This window comes from Bombina bombina, chromosome 7 (genome assembly GCF_027579735.1).
Source record: "Bombina bombina isolate aBomBom1 chromosome 7, aBomBom1.pri, whole genome shotgun sequence".
Classification (NCBI taxonomy): Eukaryota; Metazoa; Chordata; class Amphibia; order Anura; family Bombinatoridae; genus Bombina; species Bombina bombina.
The window spans coordinates 257,934,329-257,959,928 of record NC_069505.1 but is presented as its reverse complement, the minus strand read 5'-3'; the positions used below and the strand labels follow the sequence as shown (position 1 = coordinate 257,959,928).

The 25,600-nt window shown below is 41.0% G+C and overlaps 1 protein-coding gene across 1 annotated transcript in view; it reads right to left on the bottom strand.

Moving 5' to 3' along the window:
• The window catches only part of EEFSEC (eukaryotic elongation factor, selenocysteine-tRNA specific), a 439,817-nt gene that overhangs the window by 140,209 nt on the left and 274,008 nt on the right, over positions 1 to 25,600 (bottom strand). Inside the window, exon 6 of the mRNA XM_053720714.1 lies at positions 11,349 to 11,505. Coding sequence (XP_053576689.1) covers positions 11,349 to 11,505 — 157 coding nt within the window. The remainder of the gene's footprint in view (positions 1 to 11,348; positions 11,506 to 25,600) is intronic.

Below are 25,600 nucleotides of genomic sequence, written 5' to 3'. Positions count from 1 at the left end.
GCAGTGGTGAATCATAGTATGAGGCTCTTCAGTAAGGTCAAGGGGTCTGGACAGGGAAGTGGTGAATCATAGTACGAGGCTCTTCAGTAAGGTCAAGGGGTCTGGCCAGGGCAGTGGTGAATCATAGTACGAGGCTCTTCAGTAAGGTCAAGGGGTCTGGCCATGGCAGTGGTGAATCATAGTATGAGGCTCTTCAGTGAGATCAAGGCGTCTGGTCAGGGTAGTGGTGAATCATAGTATGAGGCTCTTCAGTGAGATCAAGGCGTCTGGTCAGGGCAGTGGTGAATCATAGTACGAGGCTCTTCAGTAAGGCCAAGTGATCTGGCCAGGGCAGTGGTAAATCATAGTACGAGGCTCTTCAATAAGGTCAAGGGGTCTGGCAAGGGCAGTGGTGAATCATAGTATGAGGCTCTTCAGTAAGATCAAGGGGTCTGGTCAGGGTAGTGGTGAATTATAGTATGAGGCTCTTCAGTAAGATCAAGGGGTCTGGTCAGGGTAGTGGTGAATTATAGTATGAGGCTCTTCAGTAAGGTCAAGGGGTCTGGTCAGGGCAGTGGGGAATCATAGTATAAGGCTCTTCTGTGAGATCAAGGGGTCTGGCCAGGGCAGTGGTGAGTCATAGTATAAGGCTCTTCAGTGAGATCAAGAGGTCTGGTCAGGGCAGTGGGGAATCATAGTATGAGGCTCTTCAGTGAGGTCACGGGGTCTGGTCAGTGCAGTGGGGAATCATAGTATGAGGCTCTTCAGTGAGGTCAAGGGGTCTGGTCAGGGCAGTGGGGAATCATAGTATGAGGCTCTTCAGTGAGGTTAAGGGGTCTGGTCAGGGCAGTGGGGAATCATAGAATAAGGGTCTTCAGTAAGGTCAAGGGGTCTGCTCAGGGCAGTGGGGAATCATAGTATGAGGCTCTTCAGTAAGGTCAAGGGGTCTGGTCAGGGCAGTGGGGAATCATAGTATGAGGCTCTTTAGTGAGGTCAAGGGGTCTGGTCAGGGCAGCGGGGAATCATAGTATCTGCGGAATCTGCTGGTGCTCTAGAAATAACCGATAATAACAATAAAAAATAATAATAGTATGAGGCTCTGCAGTGAGGTCAAGGGGTCTGGCCAGGGCAGTGGTGAATCATAGTATGAGGTTCTTCAGTAAGGTCAAGGGGTCTGGCTACGCACAGCCAATCATGGGCAGGTAGGGGGCTACAATGCATGCGAGCGCAAAATAGCGCTCACACGCAATGTTAAATTCTGCCAGAGGAATTCAGCGAGTTGCAGCATACAGGGGTGAATATGTACGCCCCTGTCCGCCATAGCTTGATAAATAGAGCCCTTAATGGCGTTAAGTGAACTGATCTAAAGATAACTGTGTATCTTTAGAAATAGGGGGAATGCACACAGTTTATTCTGAAAGAGGTGCCAGGGACATAGGATGTGTAAAACCAGTCCTCTTTGAGAGTGGAGAACTTTGTGTATTTTATATATTACATACAAATTGTTTATAGACTTGTTTCTTTTTTGCACACACACACAAAGGCATAAACAAACAAACGCACACACACAAACACATACAAACACATACAAGTGCACACACACAAAGGCACACACACACACACACACACAAAGGCATAAACAAACGCACACACATACAAACACATACAAGTGCACACACACACACACAAAGGCATAAACAAACACACACACACACATACAAACACATACAAATGCACACACACAAACGAAGATATAAACAGGTCCTTATATCCACAGTCAGCTGTCTTCTGCTTTCTGTATATCAGTACAGACATCTCAGAGGAAGTAGCATTTCTAGAACTTAAAGGGACAGTCTACACCTTGGTCAAGGAATAGTAAAAAAAAGTTATTTAAAATGAATATTTTTTTATGGCCACATTGAAATGGCTGCTAAGCTCCGTCTACTGATGACATCATGATCTGGGTTGCATATAGCATCCAATCACTAGTTAGAATCAACAGACTGTCAATGCTATTCAGCAGAGTGTCTAGACGCAGCCCAGAACGTGATGTCATCAGTGGGTGGAGCTTGGCAGCCATTCCATTTTCATTCCAGCTGCATAAAAAAAGGTGCAGGAGGCTATTTGCAGCTTAATCTAAGGTAAGACTTTGAGATGACTAAGCTGTAGACTGCCCCTTTAATATATTGGGAGGCTAAGAAAGGTGGTTAAAAAGTTGATATAAATGAAGCCCTTCTCAGCTCAACAGTAGTTGCTATATGTACATTTGGAGGTGGATAGCTCCCCCTAGTACCCCCACTGCGCAGATGGCTCAAATTATCCCATTTGACTGACACTATACAAGCAAAACATTTTTGTATTTAGTTTAAAAAAATAAAAGAACACAAAAAAAGTTTAGCAAAACAAAGAGTTAATAGCCTATTTGTAGATTTCTGCATAATGTTAATGATGTGACCACTCACACCTGGTTATGTGATGAACCCTGCAGCTACCAAGTACTATTTTGTGAGTGATACATTTGCTTTTTTTTTTTACTAAACATAAGAACATTTCCAGTATTGCCAACACCAGGGCTGCAGTGACAATTTACAGGGTCATGAAATGAACAAAATCTTGTAAGAAAGAGGAAGCGAGGAGGAAAGTTCTGAGAAGATCCCATCAAATCACTGCAAATGAATCCTTCTACAGTATTTTTAGCGATCTATAGAATCCTTAAGCACATATGGAGTAAAACTGCCTGAGACATGTAGGATAGAGGAATCTGATCACTCACATTTGCAGAAATAAAATGAAAACCACAAACAGGATGCAGACACATTAAGAAAGCAGCGCTGACCTGGTGAAGGAATGTGAACGAGAGTTCATGAGCTGTGTCATACCAGCCATTTTCCCCATCTTGTTAGAACTATTAGAAAAGCATCTGCGGATTTGCACCCCCTCCTAAAAAATAAATATACTGCAAAGAAAATGTTTAAGGTCTGAGAAAGCCTTCCTGTTAATATAAATTGTCCTCCCACATTACATTTGAGTACAGACGATTAGTCCCAGGCTACAGGTACAAAGGTGCAGATGGAACAGGGTTGAACTTGGCATTGATATTGAAAGTACACAAATAGGAGAATTATCCCACCTTGGAAACATAACCACTGACTAACCCAGGGGTGGTAGCAGCCAAACTGGCAATAACCTCAACTGCACTGCCCCCCCCCCCCCCCCTATATCTCAGACCTCATCTCCAGATACTCTCCCTCCCGTCCCATTCACTCCGCTCATGATCTCCTCCTCTCTTGTTACCTACTCACACTCCCGTTTACAGGACTTCTCCAGACTGGCTCCCATCTTGTGGAACTCTCTGCCTCGCTCCAAAAGACTCTCCCCTAGTTTTGAAAGCTTCAAGTGCTCCCTGAAGACTCTACTGTTCAGGGATGCATACAACCTACGCTAACCTCTCCTAATACCAGTTCCTCTCTTTCTTTATTATTCCCTTGAACTCCCCTTAGTATGTAAGCCTAAGAGCCCAACTGTTTGCAGATCACCTTCATTATAGCCGACTACAACAGTGCAACTCTCGGCAGGGCACTCTACCAATTTGATCCCGATGAATGTTACCTTGTATACCACTTATGTTGATAGCACTGCGGAATCTGTTGGCGCTCTACAAATAACTTATAATAATCTAAAAAAAAATCTCTCTAGTGCTCAAGGTGCAATTTTTTTAAATTATCAGGGACACAATTTTATTTTTTTAAATCTAAAATAGAACCAATTAAAGTTGCATTGCTGATACAGAGCATGGATTCCTAAGGGAAATTATGTATTGAGCAGTACAACTTCAGCTAATAAAACCAAGCAGCAAAGTATTCACAATATTCATTTTTTTTCCAAATGGGATTAGATGCTGCATTTTTTTCCAGGAAGTGTTTTGTCTAAAAGAGGACAGGAGTTGGATATACCATTAAAGTGAATGTAAGTTTTGATGCAAAAGTGCCCGTTTTTTAAAAATTCGATTAAAAACAGGGGCACTTTAATTCATCAAAATTTACATTTCACTCGTGAAAAAAAAAACTTACCTTTTAAACTTGACAGCAGCTCCAACTTCCTCCGGTCGTTGCAAGCCATTTCTGACGTCAGAAATGATGGATGGGTCATCCTCCAATCACGGCTTCCCCCCCGGGGGAATCAGTGTCTGATTCAATGCTGTGATTGGACGAAGCCAGATTCCTCATTTTAGACCCAGGAAGAGGCATTGAGACGGGTGGAGGAAGCTGGAGCGGCTGTCAAGTTTAAAAGGTAAGTTTTTTTTTCACAACACGAGTGAAATGTAAATTTTGATGAATTAAAGTGCCCCTGTTTTTAACAGAATTTTTAAAAACCGGGCACTTTAGCATCAAAATTTACATTCACTTTAAGGAAGTCTGAATGCAGTTTTTCCAGTGATTTTAGTGAGGGTAGGTGTATGAGATCAGATATGTTTATGCTGGGTAACTAATTAAAATTAGCTCTGTGCTCTAACATGACCAGAAACAGGCAGAAGACGAGTAGGGAAGTTTTACATAAGGAGTCACACACTGGGAACATGGAACAAGCACAGAGGGGTTTGCCCATTAATGCCCAGTATGACAGGTACCTATATATTTTAGGGAAATTATAGAGTAAAAATGACATGGTATTATTTATTATATATACATTTGCTTTACTCACCGTAGAACTCTATGTGGTCTATTCCTTAAGAGAGGAATTGTAGGTGAATTTGAAATATTTAATTACCTATGGCAGTGATTTTCAACCTTTTTTTTGCATTAAAAAATCCTGTGGCACACCACCATCCCAAAATTTTACAAAATCACACATTGTAGCCTAATACAGAATATATATATATATATATATATATATATACATACATACACACATACACAACCACGCACTGTACTGTGCTGTCATGCCATGCCTCCTACAAACTATACATGACATATTGACATTCATTTACAAACAATCATAATGATTGTCTGTGAATGAATGTCAATGTGTCATGGTTGTAAATGATGCCTGATGAGCCTTTCACATACCTCCCAATATTTCAAAATTTGAAAGAGGGACACCCCCACACTGGGAAAAGTGTTATCTGTGGAGCACCTCCCGCTTCCTCTCCAGTGAGGCTCCAGTCATGTTCCTTGTGCTCAGAAGAAACGTGAGTGACGTGACCTGGCTGGAACTGTTCTGGAGGAGGAGCAAAGCTACGCCAGCATCAGTGATGTGCAGTCACTAGAGGCAGGTGAGGCAGTGCTTCACCTCTCATATGGGCAAAAATATATATTTTTTTATTGGCTTTAAAAAAAAAATGTAATTATTTTTTCCCCAGCATTTTTCTCTCTCACAGCTATATGTTGTGAAATGGAGAGGCACAAGCAGGTCTGCCCACCATTACACAACATGCTGCGCCACCTACTGGATGCAAGTGGTTAAGATCATTGCATGGCCCATTAACTGCTTATTTGAGGCAATCCTATTTGGGCTGAACCAATCCAGCGAGAGGCATTAGTAAGTGGAACATAGGGTTGGGGCTGGATGTTAAATCATATAAAACAAAACAAAAACGGAAAAACACAACTTTCATATATTTTGTTGCTGTCCTGTGAACCTGCTAGCTTTGCTAAAGTGAAAAAGAGAGTTCTGTTCTTCCCCTCTAAGTGCAGTGGAATGTGCCACTGTCACTTCCTGAATCCTTACAGAGCAGGAAGAGAGGCACAGAGAGCAGTGTTTCAGCCACATCTTATTAAAGTAAGATTTTACTGAAAGGGATTCTGTTAGTGAAAATGATAATTTAATGAATGTGGTTTAGTGGTTTTTTTACTCTTTTACAGCAGGGTCGTTTTTGTATTTTGTTTACTCAAACTTTACACCCACTAACTTAGCAGCTTGCCTCTGTACATCACACTAAATTATAGACTCATTTTCTGAACTCTCTGTAGCTCTGCTGTTTTATTACTTTAAAATGCAGTGGTCCCTCTCCCCCCCCCTTGTGTGTGTGTGTGTGTGTGTCTGTCTCTCTATCTATCCATCTCTCTCCTTATGTGTTGTTCTCCCCCATGGTCTCTTTCTCTCTCTGTCTCTCTTCCTCCCCCTCTGACTCTCATCCCTTATGTGTCTCTCTAACCCTCTGTGTGTGATTGTGTGTGTCTTTCTCTCTCTCTCTAACCCTCTGTGTGTGATTGTGTCTCTCTCTCTAACCCTCTGTGTGTGATTGTGTCTCTCTTTCTCTCTCTCTCTCTAACCTTCTGTGCATGATTGTGTCTCTCTCTCTCTTTCTCTCTCTAACCCTGTGTGTGATTGTGTCTCTCTCTTTCTCTCTCACCCTCTGTGTGTGATTGTGTCTCTCTCTCTTTCTCTCTCTCTAACCCTCTGTGTGTGATTGTGTCTCTCTCTTTCTCTCTCACCCTCTGTGTGTGATTGTGTATCTCTCTCTTTCTCTCTCTAACCCTCTGTGTGTGATTGTGTCTCTCTCTTTCTCTCTCACCCTCTGTGTGTGATTGTGTCTCTCTCTCTAACCCTCTGTGTATGATTGTGTCTCTCTTTCTCTCTCTCTAACCCTCTGTGTGTGATTGTGTCTCTCTCTCTAACCCTCTCTGTGTGATTGTGTCTCTCTCTCTCTCTCTCTCTCTCTATAACCCTCTGTGTGTGATTGTGTCTCTCTCTCTTTCTCTCTCTCTCTCTCTAACCCTCTGTGTGTGATTGTGTGTCTCTCTCTTTCTCTCTAACCCTCTATGTGTGATTGTGTCTCTCTTTCTCTCTCTCTCTAACCCTCTGTGTGTGATTGTGTTTCTTTCTCTCTCTATCTCTCTCTCTCCCTCTCTCTCTAACCCTCTGTGTGTGATTGTGTGTCTTTCTCTCTCTCTCTAACCCTCTGTGTATGATTGTCTCTCTCTCTCTTTCTCTCTAACCCTCTCTGTGAGATTGTGTCTCTCTATCTTTCTCTCTAACCCTCTATGTGTGATTGTGTCTCTCTTTCTCTCTCTCTCTAACCCTCTGTGTGTGATTGTGTCTCTCTCTTTCTCTCTCACCCTCTGTGTGTGATTGTGTCTCTCTCTCTAACCCTCTGTGTATGATTGTGTCTCTCTTTCTCTCTCTCTAACCCTCTGTGTGTGATTGTGTCTCTCTCTCTAACCCTCTGTGTGTGATTGTGTCTCTCTCTCTCTCTCTCTATCTCTCTCTCTCTAACCCTCTGTGTGTGATTGTGTCTCTCTCTCTTTCTCTCTCTCTCTCTCTCTCTCTCTCTCTCTCTCTCTCTAACCCTCTGTGTGTGATTGTGTGTCTCTCTCTTTCTCTCTAACCCTCTATGTGTGATTGTCTCTCTCTCTCTCTCTCTCTCTCTCTCTCTCTCTCTCTCTCTCTAACCCTCTGTGTGTGATTGTGTGTCTCTCTCTCTCTAACCCTCTGTGTATGATTGTCTGTCTCTCTCTTTCTCTCTAACCCTCTCTGTGAGATTGTGTCTCTCTCTCTTTCTCTCTCTCTCTAACCCTCTGTGTATGATTGTGTCTCTCTCTATTTCTCTCTCTCTCTAACCCTCTGTGTGTGATTGTGTCTCTCTTTCTCTCTAACCCTCTGTGTGTGATTGTGTCTCTCTTTCTCTAACCCTCTGTATGTGATTGTGTCTCTCTTTTTCTCTAACCCTCTGTGAGTGATTGTGTCTCTCACTCTATCTATATTTCTCTCTCTCTAACCCTCTGTGTGTGATTGTGTGTCTCTCTCTCTCTAACCCTCTGTGTATGATTGTCTCTCTCTCTTTCTCTCTAACCCTCTGTGTGAGATTGTGTCTCTCTCTCTTTCTCTCTCTCTCTCTCTCTCTCTCTCTCTCTCTCTAACCCTCTGTGTATGATTGTGTCTCTCTCTATTTCTCTCTCTAACCCTCTGTGTGATTGTGTCTCTCTCTCTCTAACCCTCTGTGTGTGATTGTGTCTCTCTTTCTCTAACCCTCTGTATGTGATTGTGTCTCTCTTTCTCTCTAACCCTCTGTGAGTGATTGTGTCTCTCACTCTCTCTTTATTTCTCTCTCTCTAACCCTCTGTGTGTGATTGTCTCTCTCTCTCTCTTTCTCTCTAACCCTCTGTGTGAGATTGTGTCTCTCTCTCTCTTTCTCTCTCTCTCTAACCCTCTGTGCATGATTGTGTCTCTCTCTATTTCTCTCTCTAACCCTCTGTGTGTGATTGTGTCTCTCTCTCTTTCTCTCTAACCCTCTGTGTGTGATTGTGTCTCTCTTTCTCTCTCTCTAACCCTCTGTGTGTGATTGTGTCTCTCTCTCTCTAACCCTCTGTGTGTGATTGTGTCTCTCTCTCTCTAACCCTCTGTGTGTGATTGTGTCTCTCTCTCTTTCTCTCTAACCCTCTGTGTCTCTCTCCCCCCGTCTCTCTCTCCCTTTCCCCCCGAGTGCTTTTCTGTGTTTCTGTCTACCTTTTATTTATTTAATTAATGAATTGGTAGTGCCATCTGATGGTGTGGCTTTATTTAAAGGGGTGGGGTCAAGCACCCCACCATCTTTTAATTTCACCAGCCGCCACTGGATCAAGACATTTTTATATTTACTGAATAATGAAAGAATCTATAAGCATAATTTGCAGCATTAAAGTAAAAAGTATGTTTTAAACATATTTTAATGGGCATGGATTTCTAGATCTCATAATCAGAGCAAGCATTGTGTTATCTGGCAAGAGTTTCTGTTACAATCCTTTTAGACTAAAATCAGATGTTTACTAAGTTGACCAGTTTTCCAAGACACCATTTAAAGGGACATGAAACCCATATGCAAATTTAAATAACTTTCCAATTTACATCTAATATCTAATTTCCTTCATTCTTTTGATATCCTTTGTTGAAAATCATATCTAAATATGCTCAGTAGCTGCTGATTGGTGGCTGCACATAGATACTTCATGCGATTGGCTCACCCATGTGCATTGCTATTTCTTCAACAAAGGATATCTAAAGAATGAAGGCGTATCCTAGCCACTGCCTCACTAGCCTCTGATGTCACTGCACGTCACTGGCCAGCATGCATGGGGGATTGAAGTGTTGCGTGGTGCTGAGTGGAGAGTCGGCACTAGGCACATGTTGTGGTGGGTGGGGGTTCCTTCCAAGTGTGAGCACGGGTCGGGGATGCGAGTTGTGGCTGCGCAGTTACCCTCAGTCATCATCTCACTCAAAATAAAAAAATGGCCCAGAATAAAAAACAAGCAAAAATTTAAAAATATGTCACGCTGTTGTCAGTCTGCCGCGGCACACCTGAGGATCTCTCACGGCACACTAGTGTGCCGTGGCACACTGGTTGAAAAACACTGACCTATGGATTATAGGGGCCAAACCCAGTGAGTATCTCCTGCAAGAGGAGTCGAGTTAGCCCTGCAAAATTTATAGCAAATGCTGTGCACAATCCACCTACTGTAAAATAAAAGAATTGCAGGTGAATCGTACACAGCATTAGCTATACATTGTGCAGGGCAAACTCAGTTCTTCTTGCAGGGGATACTCACTGAGTTTAGCCCCTATATTGCATAGTTAATGACAGATTTCAATTCACCTACAATTCATATCTTTGTGAATAGAGCCCTATGTGTTTAACTCCCCCACAAAGTGGTTAAACACATAAATAAAGCCACACTAGGGAACTGCAATAAGCTACTGCTTCCAAACAGGAAACAGCCTATAAGCAGCAGTCACACAATCCCACCAATCAGCTAAGTAGTTAGGGCATTTAACACATGCAGTACAATGTCCCTTTAAATTGAAATGTATAGCAGATTTACAAGTACTAGACAGCGCTGGTCTGTGAAGCCTTTATCTGCAGCCATTTAAAGGATTCTAAATTACAGGGACATGGAAGATTTACGTTAGTAAGCGCTGCATTGCAAATGTCTGCATAATAAAATGTTTTATAAACATTAAAATTGTCATTGTGCAGGGTTTGTCTATTTCCGAGTACCACTTGAAAATATTATTGCGTATGTTCACCTGTAACCAATCAAAAGACAGATATTGCTGAGCTTGTGCACTGCTGTAGCTTTAGAGAGAAACTTTAGCAGGGTCAGATAAACTAAAGCATACCAAAGTATGCAAGATATGCAGTAGCCTGTCTTGAGTAATTCTAAATGGTACAATTTACAGTAAATTACAGGAAATGTACACAAAATAAATCAGGAATGTACACTGTCTTAGTTTTACTATGCTTAAAGGGCCATGATACCCAAATATTATAAACACTTGAAAGTGATGCAGCACATCTGTAAAAAGCAGAGTAGAAAATATCACCTGAACATCTCTATGTAAAAAATGAAGATATTTTACCTCAAAATTGCCTCAGTAGCCAAATCCTATTTTGAAGGGAATTTTTTAAGCAGCTAATCGGGCTGCTAGTCCCAGGACTTGCAAGGGAGCGTGCATCTGGCAGCACAGTCATGTTATTTCCCTCCTCAGTTTAAGGAAGTTAACTATTAAATCCCATGAGAACACAGTAAAGCAAAGTGTGACATCAGCACTGACTAAACTGATTGGTTGTTTTTTCCCCAACCATCAGCTGACAGTAGCTGAAGTATATCTGTTCACGAAGCACTTACTATTGTGAGCTGAAGATAATTGTGAGTTAAATATCTTCCTTATTACATAGAGATGTTCAGGTGATATTTTCACTCTCAAGTGATTTAGTATATGAGTATTATGTCCCTTTAATATAGTGATTTTGCATATGAGTATTATGTCCCTTTAAACGGACAGAATACTCATATGCTAAATCACTTGAAACTGATGTAGTATAAATGTAAAAAAGGAAGATATTTTACCTCACAATCTCCTCAGCTCAGCAGAGTAAGTTCTGTGTAAAAAGTTATACTAGTTATAAAAGTTATAAAAATGAAGAAATGAACAGCAGTGCTGAGGTCATGAACTCTTTTACTGTGCTCTCATGAGACTTGACTTAACTCTCTTGAGATTTCATAGTAAACTTCCTTAAACTGAATAGGGAAATAACATGAGAGTGCACGAAGCTCAATCCCTTAGCTGTCCTGGGACAGACATACTGATTTGCTGCATAGAAGTCCTTTACAATGGGATGTGGCTACTGAGGAACTTTTGAGGTAAAATATCTTTTTTACATAGAGATGTTCAGGTGATATTTTCTAGTGAGCTTTTTACAGCTATGCTGCATCACTTTCAAGTGTTTCAACATTTGGGTATCATGGCCCTTTAACATTAGTGATTTAGCATATGAGTATTATGTCCCTTTAAGACTGGGGCAATACAGTCAGAAAACTGTGCACTGCATTTTGATGGGTTATGGCTACATCAGGGGACATTACAAATTGAGAGCTTGAAACAGATTTACTCACTGGGAATCCGAATTTTAAACTTCCCGCTCTGTCCAAAGCTGCCCTCGATCACTCCGTCCTCTCCGGTTGACAGCTTCACTTTCAGTCCCACAAACAGCTGAATGTTGGTCTCCTTTTTGAATAACGAGCGCCCAATTACGCTGTAATCATCATTTACCTGCAAGACACACGCAGCACGGCATTTATATCGTGCACAGAATTAACAAAACAACAACACAATAACGTTAGCAAAGCATAAACAATGTAGAACCACAAGAAAAAAGGGGCAGTAAAGGAAAAATCTAAATTTCCAATTTACTTTAAATTATCAAATCTGCTTGGTTCCTTTTAGTAGCAAGCTGAACACACCTGGTGAGCCAATAACACAAAGCATATATATATGCATCAACCAATCAGCAGCTAGCTTCCAGTAGCGCAATGCTGCTCCTGAGCCTACACAGGTATGCTTTTCAACAAAGGATACCAATAGAACAAAGTAAACTGGATAACAGGACCAAATTGGAAAGTTGCTTTAAATTACATGCTCTGTCTGAATCATAAAATGTAATTTTGACTATGACTTTAACTGCTGAGCCCCCCCCCCCCCCCTTGTGCTGAGCTGTTTTTGAGTTTTTAGATGCTGCTCACTGTAGGTCATTGTCCCTTGAGAATCCAACACACATAATATATTTAGTTTTTTTAGCAGACCCAGCAGATTCACACTATGCTGTTATTTTGTGTATGTTTAATGATGTGTGAAAACTCAACAAAATGTGTACAAACAAGGTATGTTTTTAATAAAACTTTAATAAAAAAGGTTGTATAAATAGTGTAAAAAGAAAAAGCAGCACTCGTGGGACACCAACTTGCAATAAAAAATCCAAACTTTATTCCATAGGTTAAAATCACAGGTAGGATCAGGGTATTAACCCCTTACGCGTTTCGTGCTCCAACTGAGCACTTAGTCATAGGGATAAATAGTGTGTTTTTGTCTAAACTCTGTTGTAAAAAGAAGAAGGGATTATCTACATTTATCCCTTAATGACCACAATGTACCCTGTATGTCACTGGTCGTTAAGGTTTTTTTCACGACATAATAGCACAAGTCTAGCAAGAACATGCTATTAATTCCCTCCCTCCAGCAGGCTTTGTGGAATAGAGCAGTCTCAACGCTGGTGGCAAGACCGCGCTATAAAACAATCAAGTCCCAAAAAAAGGCCAGCGACATACAGGGTACGTCGCTGGTCCTTAAGGGGATAAATAAGGCCCTCTGGGTATATGTATATATCTTAGATGTGCACATCAGGACTCCCATGAGCCTGTACACAAATAAATGTGATCACCTGACTATAAACACCTGTACTGGGGCTTTATTTTAAAAAGGGGCTTCATGGGTGTCTCTAGGTTATCTTGATGACCTGCTGTAAGTGCCTAGAGACCCCCAGCCTGTGTGGGATTTCTAGAACTTAACCTCTTAATGACCTCGGACATACCCTATATGTCGCTGGTGGCTAAGGGATTATCTTGCTATAATATCTTGGGTCTTGGCACGAGCAGCAAGACCGCGCTATTAGACCCTCCCTCCTGAAGGCTTGCTAAAATAGCGTGGTCTCTCTCGCTCCTATATCACACTCATATGCTCTCTCTTACTTGAAACTCTGTTCAGTGCTCAGCACCGCAACCTATAATAACTTGTTGTCAGCATTGTTTAATGTGTCTGTAGAACTGGCACAAAGTGTGCAGCTGAAACAAGGAAAAACCATGGGCGATACTTACATGCATATGACTAGGCACAAAAGAAAGCACATAGTCAAACACATGGTGAGATTTACATCTAAGGTTCGTGAGATGCACTCTCTCACACATACATTTTACAAAGCATTTTCCTCTATGCCAGGTTATAATATCTGCATTTGTCAGCAGGTAAATGATTTAATATTATAACCTGCCCGGTAATGAAGGCCGCCAACAACCAGACGTCCAAATAGCAGGAAGGTCGGTTACAATAACACAGGTGCTCTTGATTTCTGGATTTGGCAGAGACTTGCTTCTGGATTTTAATAAATATACATTCTGCCATTTTCTATGTTTGGCAGAAATACATTTTCCACCTTGATGTTTATTTAAATACATTTATAGCTCATGTATCCGCATCTGCTTATTTGAGTGAAACCGTCTACAATATAAAATAGGACTAAATTTCTCCGTTCTACATAGGGTGGTACAAGGAATTACAATTGTATGGAATATATTTTAGGATAATGAAGAGATATGGCAAAAAGTTCTTGAAAATTAAATTGGCTGAAAGTGCAGAAAACAAGCCAATGGGATTGCTCAGATGGTTAAAGGGACACATGAAATCCAATTTTTTCTTTCATGATTCAATTTTGAACAACTTTCCAATTTACATCTATTATCGAATTTGCTTCATTCTCTTGGTATCATTTGATGAAAAGCATACCTAGGAAGGCACAAAGGCAGCTATGCACTACTCGGATCTACAGTCGTATGCAAAAATTTAGGCGCCCTGACAATTTCCATGATTTTCATTTATAAATAATTGGTTGTTTGGATCAGCAATTTCATTCTGATCTATCAAATAACTGAAGGACACAGTAATATTTCAGTAGTAAAATTAGGTTTATTGGATTAACAGAAAATGTGCAATATGCATTAAAAAAAATTAGACAGGTGCATAAATTTGGGCACCCTTGTCATTTTGTTGATTTCAATACCTGTAACTACCAAGCACTGAATAATTGGAACACACAATTGGTTTGGTGAGCCCATTAAAGCACTGAACTTCATTGACAGGTGCATCCAATCATGAGAAAAGGTATTTAAGGTGGCCAATTGCAAGTTGTTCTCTTTGACACTCCTCTGAAGAGTGGTAACATGGGGGCATCAAAACACCTCTCAAAACAAAGATTGTTCAACATTATGGTTTAGGGGAAGGCTACAAAAAGCTATTGCATAGATTTAAGCTGTCAGTGTCCACTGTGAGGAACATAGTGAGGAAATGGAAGACCACAGGCACAGTTCTTGTTAAGGCCAGAAGTAAGAGGCAAAGGATGGTGAGAACGGTAAAAAACAGCCCACAGACCAACTCTCCAAAGACCTACAACACCATCTTGCTGCAGATGGTGTCACTGTGCATCGTTCAACAATTCAGCGTATCGGAGAGTGATGCTGAAGAAGCCTTTTCTGCACACACGCCACAAACAGAGTCGCTTGAGGTATGCAAACGCACATTTGGACAAGCCAGCTTCATTTTGGAAGAAGGTGCTGTGGACTGATGAAACAAAGATTGAGTTATTTGGTCATAACAAGGGGGTTATGCATGGCGGCAAAAGAACACAGCGTTCCAAGACAAACACTTGCTAGCCACTGTAAAATTTGGTGGATGTTCCATCATGCTGTGGTGCTGTGTGGCCAATGCCAGTACTGGGAATCTTGTTAAAGTTGAGGGTCGCATGGATTCCACTCAATATCAGCAGATACTTGAGAATAATGTTGAGGAATCAGTCACAGTTCACAAAGTTGAAGTTACGCCGGAGCTGGATATTTCAACAAGACAATGACCCAAAACTGTTCAAAATCTACTCTGGCATTTATGCAGAGGAAAAAGTACAATGTTCTGGAATGGCCATCCCAGTCCCCAGACCTGAATATCATTGAAAATCTCTGGGGTGATTTGAAGCGGGCTGTCCATGCTCGGCAACCATCAAACCTAACTGAACTGGAGATGTTTTGCAAGGAGGAATGGTCCAAAATACCTTCATCCAGACACTCATTACAGGCTATAGGAAGTGTCTAGAGGCTGTTATTTCTGCTAAAGGAGGCTCTACTAAATATTGATGCAATATTTCTGTTGGAGTGCCCAAATTTATGCACCTAATTTTATTTTGATGCATATTGCACATTTTCTGTTAATCCAATAAACCTCATTTCACTACTGAAATAGTACGGTGTCCTTCAGTTATTTGATAAAAATGAAATTACTGATCCAAACACCCAATTATTTATAAATGAAAATCATGGAAATTGTCAGCAGCTACGACTGTAGCTGCTGATTGGTGGCTGCAAATGTATACCTCTTGTCATTGGCTCACCCATGTGTTCAGTTAGGAACCAGTAGTGCATAGCTGCTCCTTTAACAAAGTATACCAAGATAATGAAGCAAATTAGATAATAGAAGTAAATTGGAAAGTTTTTCAAAAATGAATAATGAAAGAAATAAATTTAGATTTCATGACCCTTTAACATACTCAAACAACTAAGTACTTCACTGCATCCAAAAACACCCTGATGACTGTAGTTGATTGGTGCACAAGATTTATACTTTTAACATGATAGATGAAATATATTTATATTTAAAGGGACGGTATACACCAATTTCCATTTAACTGCATGTAAAAGACACTATTATAAAGAATAATATGCACAGATACTGATATAAAAATTCAGTGTAAAATCTTTTTTAAACATTTAACACTGTTAATGAGATAAGCCTGGGACACCCACTAAAAGGGGCTGATAGCAGAACCTCCTCCTTCCCCTGCATATAAAAAGACCCATTATACAAACAGAAGTATGTATACATCTAAATATTTTAAGAAAAAGACACCCAGATAAGGTATATAAATGGATCAGCTACAAAACATTTATGCAAAGAAAAATCTAGTGTACAATGTCCCTTTGAGCTAAAATGTTTATTAGCATATAAAATAAGCACAAAGCTCATTAGCATATAATTACCCAAAACCCCTTCTTCAGCGGGAACACTATTTGCTGAGGTTTCCTGTGGAAAAGGTCATCTAACTGGTTTGGATATAGAGGAGCTACACAATTATATATTTTATATCACTTCACTAAGTAAAGGTGTAATATTCTTAGCCTTAAAGGGCCATAATACCCAAATGTTTAAACACTTGAAAGTGATGCAGCATAGCTATAAAAAGCTGACTAGAAAATATCACCTGAACATCTCTATGTAAAAAATAAAAATATTTTACCTCAAAAGTTTCTCAGTAGCCACCTCCCATTGTAAAGGACTTCTAAGCAGCAAATCAGTATGTCTGTCCCGGGACAGCGGAAGGAGCGAGCTTTCGTTCACTCTCATCTTATTTCCCTATTCAGTTTAAGGAAGTTTACAATGAAATCTCATGAGAGTTAAGTGAAATCTCATGAGATCACAGTAAAAGAGTTCATGACCTGAGCATTGCTGATGCTGATTGGCTGCTGTTCATTTCTTTTTTTTTACCTGCAGCTGAGTATAACTTTTTACACAGAACTTACTCTGCTGAGCTGAGGAAATTGTGAGGTAAAATATCTTCCTTTTTTACATAGAGATGCTCAGGTGATATTTTCCTGTCAGCTTTTTACAGTTATACTGCATCAGTTTCAAGTGATTTAGCATATGATTATTATGTCCCTTTAACTTATATTGTGAATATAATGAAACTGAATTTAATGTTTGTAACCCTGGATACTAAATACTATCAAATACAAAAATATTATTTAAAGGGACAGTAAACCTCAAAAAACATAATTTATGCTTACCTGATAAATGTATTTCTCTTGTAGTGTATCCAGTCCACGGATCATCCATTACTTTTGGGATATTCTCCTTCCCAACAGGAAGTTGCAAGAGGATCACCCACAGCAGAGCTGCTATATAGCTCCTCCCCTCACTGCCATATCCAGTCATTCGACCAAAACAAGACGAGAAAGGAGAAACCATAGGGTGCAGTGGTGACTGTAGCTTAATTAAAATTTAGACCTGCCTTAAAAGGACAGGGCGGGCCGTGGACTGGATACACTACAAGAGAAATAAATTTATCAGGTAAGCATAAATTATGTTTTCTCTTGTTAAGTGTATCCAGTCCACGGATCATCCATTACTTGTGGAATACCAATACCAAAGCTAAAGTACACGGATGATGGGAGGGACAAGGCAGGAACTTAAATGGAAGGAACCACTGCCTGTAGAACCTTTCTCCCAAAAACAGCCTCCGAAGAAGCAAAAGTATCAAATTTGGAAAATTTGGAAAAGGTATGAAGCGAAGACCAAGTCGCAGCCTTGCAAATCTGTTCAACAGAAGCCTCATTTTTAAAGGCCCAGGTGGAAGCCACAGCTCTAGTAGAATGAGCTGTAATCCTTTCAGGGGGCTACTGTCCAGCAGTCTCATAGGCTAAACGGATTATACTCCGAAGCCAAAAAGAAAGAGGTTGCCGAGGCCTTTTGACCTCTCCTCTGTCCAGAATAAACAACAAACAGGTTAGATGTTTTTGACGAAAATCTTTAGTAGCTTGTAAGTAAAACTTCAAGGCATGAACTACGTCTAGATTATGCAAAAGACGTTCCTTCTTTGAAGAAGGATTAGGACATAATGATGGAACAACAATCTCTTGATTGATATTCTTGTTAGAAACCACCTTGGGTAAAAACCCAGGTTTTGTACGCAGAACTACTTTATCTGAATGAAAGATCAGATAAGGAGAATCACAATGTAAGGCAGATAACTCAGAGACTCTACGAGCCGAGGAAATAGCCATCAGAAACAGAACTTTCCATGATAGAAGTTTGATATCAATAGAATGAAGGGGTTCAAACGGAACCCCTTGAAGAACTTTAAGAACCAAGTTTAAGCTCCATGGAGGAGCAACAGGTTTAAACACAGGCTTAATTCTAACTAAAGCCTGACAAAATGCCTGAACGTCTGGAACTTCTGCCAGACGCTTGTGTAAAAGAATGGACAGAGCAGAAATCTGTCCCTTTAAAGAACTAGCTGATAATCCTTTGTCCAAACCCTCTTGGAGGAAGGACAATATCCTAGGAATCCTAACCCTACTCCATGAGTAATTCTTGGATTCACACCAATGAAGATATTTACGCCATATCTTGTGGTAAATTTTCCTGGTGACGGGCTTTCGTGCCTGTATTAAGGTATCAATGACTGACTCGGAGAAGCCACGCTTTGATAGGATCAAGCGTTCAATCTCCATGCAGTCAGTCTCAGAGAAATTAGATTTGGATGATTGAAAGGACCTTGTATTAGAAGGTCTTGTCTCAGAGGCAGAGTCCATGGTGGAAAGGATGACATGTCCACTACGTCTGCATACCAGGTCCTGCGTGGCCACGCAGGCGCTATCAGAATCACCGATGCTCTCTCCTGTCTGATTTTGGCAATCGGTCGAGGGAGCAGAGGGAACGGTGGAAACACATAAGCCAGGTTGAAGAACCAAGGTGCTGCTAGAGCATTTATCAGCGTCGCTTCTGGGTCCCTGGACCTGGATCCGTAACAAGGAAGCTTGGCGTTCTGGCGAGACGCCATGAGATCCAGTTCTGGTTTGCCCCAACGATAGACCAATTGAGCAAACACCTCCGGATGGAGCTCCCACTCCCCCGGATGAAAAGTCTGACGACATAGAAAATCCGCCTCCCAGATCTCTACGCCCGGGATATGGATTCCTGATAGGTGGCAAGAGTGAGTCTCTGCCCAGCGAATTATCTTGGAGACTTCCGACATCGCTAGGGAACTTCTGGTTCCCCCTTGATGGTTGATGTAAGCCACAGTCGTGATGTTGTCCGACTGAAATCTGATGAACCTCAGAGTTGCTAACTGAGGCCAAGCTAGGAGAGCATTGAATATTGCTCTTAATTCCAGAATATTCCAGAAGATGCTACTTGTTCAGAGCGGCAAAGAGAATGACTGGGGGGCGGAGCCAGAGGGGGGAGCTATATGGACAGCTCTGCTGTGTGCTCTCTTTGCCACTTCCTGTAGGGAATGAGAATATCCCACAAGTAAGGATGAAGTCCATGAGCTAGTGACGTATGGGATAATGACTACCCAAGATGTGGATCTTTCCACACAAGAGTCACTAGAGAGGGAGGGATAAAATAAAGACAGCCAATTCCTGCTGAAAATAATCCACACCCAAAATAAAGTTTAATGAAAAACATAAGCAGAAGATTCAAACTGAAACCACTGCCAGAAGTACTTTTCTACCAAAAACTGCTTCAGAAGAAGAAAACACATCAAAATGGTAGAATTTAGAAAAAGTATGCAAAGAGGACCAAGTTGCTGCTTTGCAAATCTGATCAATCGAAGCTTCATTCCTAAACGCCCAGGAAGTAGAAACTGAACTAGTAGAATGAACTGTAATCCTTAGAGGCGGAGTTTTACCCGACTCGACATAAGCATGATGAAATAAAGATTTCAACCAAGATGCCAAAGAAATGGCAGAAGCTTTCTGGCCTTTTCTAGAACCGGAAAAGATAACAAATAAACTAGAAGTCTTACGGAAAGACTTAGTAGCTTCAACATAATATTTCAAAGCTCTAACAACATCCAAAGAATGCAACTATTTCTCCCTAGAATTCTTAGGATTAGGACATAATGAAGGAACCACAAATTCTAGAAATAGCATCAGGGAGATTAAACACCTCTGGAATAACTACAGGAGATTTAAAAACCTTATTTAAACGTTTACATTTAGTATCAAGAGGACCAGAATCCTCTATTTCTAATGCAAATAATACTTCTTTAAGTAAAGAACGAATAAATTCCATCTTGAACAAATACAAAGATTTATCAGCATCAACCTCTGAGACAGAAACCTCTGAACCAGAAGAACCATTATCAGTATCAGAATGATGATGTTCATTTAAAAATTCATCTGAAAAAAGAGAAGGTTTAAAAGACTTTTATGTATACTAGAAGGAGAAATAACAGACATAGCCTTCTTAATGGATTTAAAAAATAAAATCTCTTATGTTATCAGGAACACTCTGAAAATTAGATGTTGACGGAACAGCAACAGGTAATGTAAGAGTACTAAAGGAAATTTTATCTGCATTAATAAGTTTGACATGACATGCAATACAAACAACAGCTGGAGAAACAGATACCAAAAGTTTATAGCAGATACACTTAGCTTGGTAGCTCCAGCACTGGGCAGTGATTTTCCTGAAGTATCTTCTGACTCAGTTGCAACGTGGAACATCTTGCAATATGTAAAAGAAAAAAACAACATATAAAGCAAAATTGATCAAATTCCTTAAATGACAGTTTCAGGAATGGGAAAAAAATGCCAGTGAACAAGCTTCTAGCAACCAGAAGCAATAAATAATGAGACTTAAATAATGTGGAGAAAAAAATGACGCCCATATTTTTTAGCGCCAAAAAAGACGCCCACATTATTTGGCGCCTAAATGCTTTTGGCGCCAAAAATGACGCCACATCCGGAACGCCGACATTTTTGACGCAAAAAAACGTCAAAAAAATGACGCAACTTCCGGCGACACGTATGACGCCGGAAACAGAAAAAAAAATTTGCGCCAAAAAAGTCCGTGCCAAGAATGACGCAATAAAATGAAGCATTTTCTGCCCCCGCGAGCCTAACAGCCCACAGGGAAAAAGTCAAAATTTTTAAGGTAAGAAAAAATTATTGAAACAAATGCATTTATCCCAAATATGAAACTGACTGTCTGAAAAATAAGGAATGTTGAACATTCTGAGTCAAGGCAAATAAATGTTTGAATACATATATTTAGAACTTTATAAACAAAGTGCCCAACCATAGCTTAGAGTGTCACAAAAAATAAGATTTACTTACCCCAGGACACTCATCTACATGTTTGTAGAAAGCCAAACCAGTACTGAAACGAGAATCAGCAGAGGTAATGGTATATATAAGAGTATATCGTCGATCTGAAAAGGGAGGTAAGAGATGAATCTCTACGACCGATAACAGAGAACCTATGAAATAGACCCCGTAGAAGGAGATCACTGCATTCAAATAGGCAATACTCTCCTCACATCCCTCTGACATTCACTGCACGCTGAGAGGAAAACCGGGCTCCAACTTGCTGCGGAGCGCATATCAACGTAGAATCTAGCACAAACTTACTTCACCACCTCCATCGGAGGCAAAGTTTGTAAAACTGAATTGTGGGTGTGGTGAGGGGTGTATTTATAGGCATTTTGAGGTTTGGGAAACTTTGCCCCTCCTGGTAGGAATGTATATCCCATACGTCACTAGCTCATGGACTCTTGCTAATTACATGAAAGAAATTTATTAAGAGGAGTTTCTCCTCCTGAGTCCATGAACCCTGAGCCTTCAGGGAGTTCCAGACTGCACCCCAACCTAGAAGGCTGGCATCTGTTGTTACAATCGTCCAATCTGGTTTGCGAAAGGTCATACCCTTGGACAGGTGGACCCGAGATAACCACCAGAGAAGAGAATCTCTGGTTTCCTGATCCAGATTTAGTAGAGGGGACGAATCTGTGTAATCCCCATTCCACTGACTGAGCATGCATAATTGCAGCGGTCTGAGATGCAGGCGCGCAAACGGCACTATGTCCATCGCCGCTACCATTAAGCCGATTACCTCCATGCACTGAGCCACCGCAGGGCGCAGAGTGTAGTGAAGAACACGGCAAGCATTTAGAAGTTTTGATAACCTGGACTCCATCAGGTAAATTTTCATTTCTACAGAATCTATAAGAGTCCCTAGGAAGGAAACCCTTGTGAGAGGAGATAGAGAACTCTTGTCTTCGTTCACTTTCCACCCATGTGACCTCAGAAATGCCAGAACTATCTCTGTATGAGACTTGGCAATTTGAAAGCTTGACGCCTGTATCAGGATGTCGTCTAGATAAGGAGCCACCGCTATGCCTTGCGGTCTTAGAACCGCCAGAAGTGAGCCCAGAACCTTTGTAAAAATGTTTGGGGCTGTAGCCAACCCGAAGGGAAGAGCTACAAATTGATAATGCCTGTCTAGAAAGGCAAACCTCAGGAACCAATGATGATTCTTGTGAATCGGAATGTGAAGGTAGGCATCCTTTAAGTCCACTGTGGTCATGTACTGACCCTCTTGGATCATGGGTAAGATGGTTCTAATAGTTTCCATCTTGAATGATGGAACTCTGAGGAATTTGTTTAAGATCTTTAGATCCAAAATTGGTCTGAAGGTTCCCTCTTTTTTGGGAACCACAAACAGATTTGAATAAAAACCCTGTCCTTGTTCCGTCCGCGGAACTGGATGGATCACTCCCATTACTAGGAGGTCTTGCACGCAGCGTAGGAATGCCTCTTTCTTTATCTGGTTTGCAGATAATCTTGAAAGGAGAAATCTCCCTTGTGGAGGAGAAGCTTTGAAGTCCAGAAGATATCCCTGAGATATGATCTCCAACGCCCAGGGATCCTGAACTTCTCTTGCCCACGCCTGGGCGAAGAGAGAAAGTCTGCCCCCTACTAGATCCTTCATGCTGTCTTGGAGGCAGCAGCAGGCTTTCTGGCCTGCTTGCCCTTGTTCCAGGACTGGTTAGATTTCCAGGCCTGCTTGGATTGAGCAAAAGTTCCCTCTTGTTTTGAAGCAGAGGAAGTTGATGCTGCACCTGCCTTGAAATTTCGAAAGGCACGAAAATTAGACTGTTTGGCCTTTGATTTGGCCCTGTCCTGAGGAAGGGTGTGACCCTTACCTCCAGTAATGTCAGCAATAATTTCTTTCAAACCAGGCCCGAATAAGGACTGCCCCTTGAAAGGAATGTTGAGTAATTTAGACTTTGAAGTCACGTCAGCTGACCAGGATTTAAGCCATAGCGCCCTACGCGCCTGGATGGCGAATCCGGAATTCTTAGCCGTTAGTTTAGTCAAATGAACAATGGCATCAGAAACAAATGAGTTAGCTAGCTTAAGTGTTCTAAGCTTGTCAATGATTTCAGTCAATGGAGCTGTATGGATGGCCTCTTCCAGGGCCTCAAACCAGAATTCTGCCGCAGCAGTGACAGGCGCAATGCATGCAAGGGGCTGTAAAATGAAACCTTGTTAAATAAACATTTTCTTAAGGTAACCCTCTAATTTTTTATCCATTGGATCTGAAAAAGCACAACTGTCCTCAACCGGGATAGTGGTACGCTTTGCTAAAATAGAAACTGCTCCCTCCACCTTAGGGACCGTCTGCCATAAGTCCTGTGTAGTGGCGTCTATGGGAAACATTTTTCTAAATATAGGAGGGGGGGAAAACGGCACACCGGGTCTATCCCCCTCCTTACTAATAATTTCTGTAAACCTTTTAGGTATTGGAAAAACATCAGTACACACCGGCACTGTATAGTATTTATCCAGTCTACACAATTTCTCTGGCACTGCAATTGTGTCACAGTCATTCTGAGCAGCTAACACTTCCCCAAGCAATACACGGAGGTTCTCAAGCTTAAATTTAAAATTAGAAATCTCTGAATCAGGTTTCCCCGAGTCAGAGATGTCACCCACAGACTGAAGCTCTCTGTCCTCAGGTTCAGCATATTGTGACGCAGTATCAGACATGGCTATGGGCGTCCCTGATGTACTTGGCGCCATATTAGCGTGCGTCCCTTGGGCGGGAGGCAAAGGGTCCGACACATGGGGAGAGTTAGTCGGCATAACTTCCCCCTCGACAGAACCCTCTGGTGAAAATTCTTTTATAGATAAAGACTAATCTTTACTGTTTAAAGTGAAATCAATACATTTAGTACACATTCTCCTATGGGGCTCCACCATGGCTTTTAAACATAATCAACAAGTAGTTTCCTCTGTGTCAGACATGTTTGTACAGACTAGCAATGAGACTAGCAATCTTGGAAAACACTTTAAACCAAGTTAACAAGCAATATAAAAAAACGTTACTGCGCCTTTAAGAAAAACAAATTTTGTCAAAATTTGAAATAACAGTGAAAAAAGGCAGTTACACTAACGAAATTTTTACAGTGTATATAACAAGTTAGCAGAGCATTGCACCCACTTGCAAATGGATGATTAACCCCTTAATACAAAAAACGGAATAACAAATGAAAAAAACGTTTTTAAAACTAGTCACAACAACTGCCACAGGTCTACTATGGTTGTTACCCTCCTCAAACACGACTTTTGAAGCCTTTTGAGCCCTTACGAGATGTCCTGTATCATGCAGAGGGAAGCTGAGTGTCTCTGTCTGTAATTTTAGCTGCGCAGAAAAGCGCTAAAATAGGCCCCTCCCACTCATATTACAACAGTTGAAAGCCTCAGGAAACTGTTTCTAGGCAAAAATCAAGCCAGCCATGTGGAAAAAAACTAGGCCCCAATAAGTTTAATCACAAAGCATATATAAAAACGATTAACATGCCAGCAAACGATTTATATTGCACTTCTATAAGAGTATGTATCTCAGGTAATAAGCCTGATACCAGTCGCTATTAAATCACTGTATTTAGGCTTAACTTACATTAATCCGGTATCAGCAGCATTTTCTAGCAAATTCCATCCCTAGAAATATGTTAACTGCACATATCTTATTGCAGGATAACCTGCACGCCATTCCCCCTCTGAAGTTACCTCACTCCTCAGAATATGTGAGAACAGCAGTGGATCTTAGTTACTTCTGCTAAGATCATAGAAAACGCAGGCAGATTCTTCTTCTAATGCTGCCTGAGAGAAAATAGTACACTCCGGTACCATTTAAAAATAACAAACTTTTGATTGAAGAAAAAAACTAACTATAATACACAACTCTCCTCTTACAACCTCCATCTTTGTTGAGAGTTGCAAGAGAATGACTGGATATGGCAGTGAGGGGAGGAGCTATATAGCAGCTCTGCTGTGGGTGATCCTCTTGCAACTTCCTGTTGGGAAGGAGAATATCCCACAAGTAATGGATGATCCGTGGACTGGATACACTTAACAAGAGAAATAATGTTATATAATTCTGCACATAGTGCAGAATTATATAACATTATATTAGCCAAACTTTGTAAAACATAATATACCCTTTTAATTTTTACAAAAATCGGCTGTTTTACAGACCCGACCTCTGTGCTCTTCTGAGCGGGTCTGTTTGTTTCACACAGCAGCTCGCTCGTGCTGTCAAACAGAGCAGGAGCGAGCTGCACTTAGTGTTATGGCACGGTCGGGCCGGGCTGTGACTATACAGCTGGCTCGATGCTCTGTGTGAAACAAACAGACCCACTCAGAAAAGCACAGAGAGCGGGTCTTTATGTGCAGAATTATATAACATTATTTTTAAGGTTTACTGACACTTTAATTCACTACAAAATGTTTTAACAACTTTAATTGCTGCTCTCTTTTTAAAAAACAAAAAGTTTAATGTCCTTTAACTCTTGGTCAAAATCAATGTTGGTAAAATTGCCTTCTCCTGACCCTTATAAAGTCTCTAATGATTATGGGCCAGTGGTGCGCTATTTAGTGCTCTTGCTCGAGCAATAACACCGTCAGAAGTAAAGATTTTGTGT